The 2,731-nt window shown below is 43.6% G+C and overlaps 1 protein-coding gene across 1 annotated transcript in view; it reads left to right on the forward strand.

The window, feature by feature from the left end:
* The window catches only part of LOC107182495 (C-C motif chemokine 15-like), a 2,051-nt gene extending 544 nt beyond the window's left edge, over window positions 1-1,507 (forward strand). The window contains 4 exon segments of the mRNA XM_015561427.1: window positions 43-90; window positions 786-897; window positions 1,297-1,393; window positions 1,395-1,507. Coding sequence (XP_015416913.1) covers window positions 43-90; window positions 786-897; window positions 1,297-1,393; window positions 1,395-1,424 — 287 coding nt within the window. The 3' untranslated portion in view covers window positions 1,425-1,507.
* The last annotated feature ends 1,224 nt before the right edge of the window (window positions 1,508-2,731 follow it).

Consider the following 2,731-nt stretch of genomic DNA (forward strand, 5'->3'; position numbering starts at 1 on the left):
TCAGCGACTTCTCTTTCCTTCTTGTATGATTCTCCCAAACAGAAACAAGAATGGTGATGCATCAGTTGAATACCCTATCAGACTCTCTAGGTAAGTGAGCCTGGACAGTCTAACTAAGCAGTTGGGCATTGACCCAAGTACCATTAGGTCACTGGTTCAATTCTGCATCAGGGCACATGCCCAGGTTGTGGACTCAAACCCTAGTAGGTGCTGTGCAGCCTCTCTCCATCAGAGTTTCTTTCTCCCTATCCCTCTTCCTTCCTCTACTTCTAAAAATCAATGAAAATACTTACCTGTTTTTTTTTAAAGGAGGTAAATGTTTAGTTGTGGCATATATTTAAAAGCGACTGGTTAGCACAGATCTGCTCAGTGGCTTCATTCACCTTGTTTAGAGGACATGGGGAAAGAGAAAGGGTGCTGAGGATGGTGAACATCTACAGGGAAGCCCAGATTGGGCCATGGGTCCCTCCTCCATAGATGACCTCTTCCTCCTGCCTGTCCTGGAGAATGCTCACCTACCAGGGAGGGTGCTCTCTGATGCCTCCTGCATGCACCAAACCCTTCCACTTCTGGGAGAAACGGTCGTGGCCCTGTTGTGTCCTTGGCCTGGGTACCCCAGACACAACTCAACCCAAGGAAGTGTGAAGCAAGGAGATGCCAGCAAATGCTGTAGAGGAGGAAAACATGCCCTTTGAGCCCTGTGCCTGTTCACCCACCCCAGTAGTTTGGAGGGAAGGAGGAATGGAAATAGTCTTTTCTAAAGACTGTCTTTTCTCTTACTACAGGCATTCACCGTCCTACTGACTGCTGCCCGTCCTATACCTCACGAAAAATCCGATGCATATTCATGGAAAGTTACTTTGTAACGACCAGTGGGTGCTCCAAGCCTGCTGTCATGTAAGTACCAAGCATGCCAGCCATATCTTGGGAGGAGGGACCTGATGATGGATGGATGCCCATAAAAGTCACATCCTCTGGATCCTTCAAGGTCAAGGAAGGCTGTGTCCTCATTCTTATCCTGCAGAGCATCAGATATGAGATGTTCCCATTGAAGATAGAAACTAGGAAAGGAAGGAGAGAGCAGGAGCAGGTCTGCACCAGGAAACTCCCATGAGTCACTAAGAAGTCTCACAGGCTGAGGGAGCGTCTCAGAGAGGAGACACCCTGAGTGCCTGCAACAGAGAAAGGAACAAGCTGGGCTGAGTGGAGAATCTGAAGGGCCGGGAAGATGGGGCTCCCCATCTCTATTTGCAGAACCCTCCTCAATGTGTAACCTTTTTCCTCCTTGTTCCCCAGCTTCAAAACCAAAAGTGGGCAGCGTGTCTGTGCCAACCCCAATAATGCGGAAGTTCAGGATTGTGTAATGAACCTGAATCAGAATCAGGCTCTGGAGGAACCTGAGCAGGATTCATTTGAGCTACTGAGCAAATTGCTGACTGATAAGAAGGGATACTAGGTCCCAGCCACCCATCTCCATTCTCTCTTACCTCACCTTTTGGAAGCTTCTTGGCCGGGCAGCGTGTCTGTACCAACCCCAATAATGCGGAAGTTCAGGATTGTGTAATGAACCTGAATCAGAATCAGGCTCTGGAGGAACCTGAGCAGGATTCATTTGAGCTACTGAGCAAATTGTTGACTGATAAGAAGGGATACTAGGTCCCAGCCACCCATATCCATTCTCTCTTACCTCACCTTTTGGAAGCTTCTTGGCCGGAATTATTTTATCAAAAGCAACAATTACTGTTCCGTTCTGGTTATAAAAACTGTGCATTAATAAAACGCATCCAACTCAACTTCACTTGACCTTTGAGAGGAAAAAGAAATGCAGGAATTGCTGAACTTTGGATTTGTGTGTTTTTCAAAATGAGACATCAGAGTTACATTTTTTTAAGAAGCTAAGAGCTTCTTGGCTGGAATTATTTTGTCAAAAGCAACAATTACTGTTCCGTTCTGGTTATAAAAACTGTGCATTAACAAAACGCATCCAATTTAACTTCACTTGACCTTTGAGAGGAAAAAGAAATGCAGGAATTGCTGAACTTTGGATTTGTGTGTTTTTCAAAATGAGACATCAGAGTTACATTTTTTTAAGAAGCTAAAAACATGACTCATTCAGCCCTGGCCAGCATGGCTCATGGTTAGAATGTAGGCCCTCACACCAAAGGGTCTTAGTTTTAACTTCCAGTCAACAGCAGTACCTGTTTTGCAGGTTTGATCCTAACCCTGATGGGGCGCATGTGGGTGACAATGAGTCAATGCATCTCTCTCATATTGATGTTTCTCTCTCTTACTCTCTCTCCCTCCCTCTCTCCCTCCCCACCTCCTTTACACTGTCAATGGGAAAAAATATTGAGTAAGAATTTAAAAAATAAATAAAAACTTAAAAAACATGTCTCATTCAAATTTGACAGATCGCATATATGTCAAAGATGTACTTCACCTATCAATGAGGGAACCATAAAACTGATTCTATTATCATCTGAGGAACAGAGATTTATACAGTTAGGTGTGGGTGACATTCTGAAATTTGGTTAACTTAGAGAAAAATAAAGTAATATTCAATATTGCAATATAACTGTAACTTTTGCAATTATCTTTCCTACCAAAAAAAAAATAAAATAAAGCCCCACACATTTTCATCAGTGCTGGACAAAAATGTACAACTTAACATGTAAGTGGTCTAATCAATAGTAAATACAGCATCAATCAAAAGTTCATTCTCCTCACCCCT

This window comes from Myotis davidii, unplaced genomic scaffold (assembly GCF_000327345.1).
Source record: "Myotis davidii unplaced genomic scaffold, ASM32734v1 scaffold6997, whole genome shotgun sequence".
In the NCBI taxonomy this organism is placed as follows: Eukaryota; Metazoa; Chordata; class Mammalia; order Chiroptera; family Vespertilionidae; genus Myotis; species Myotis davidii.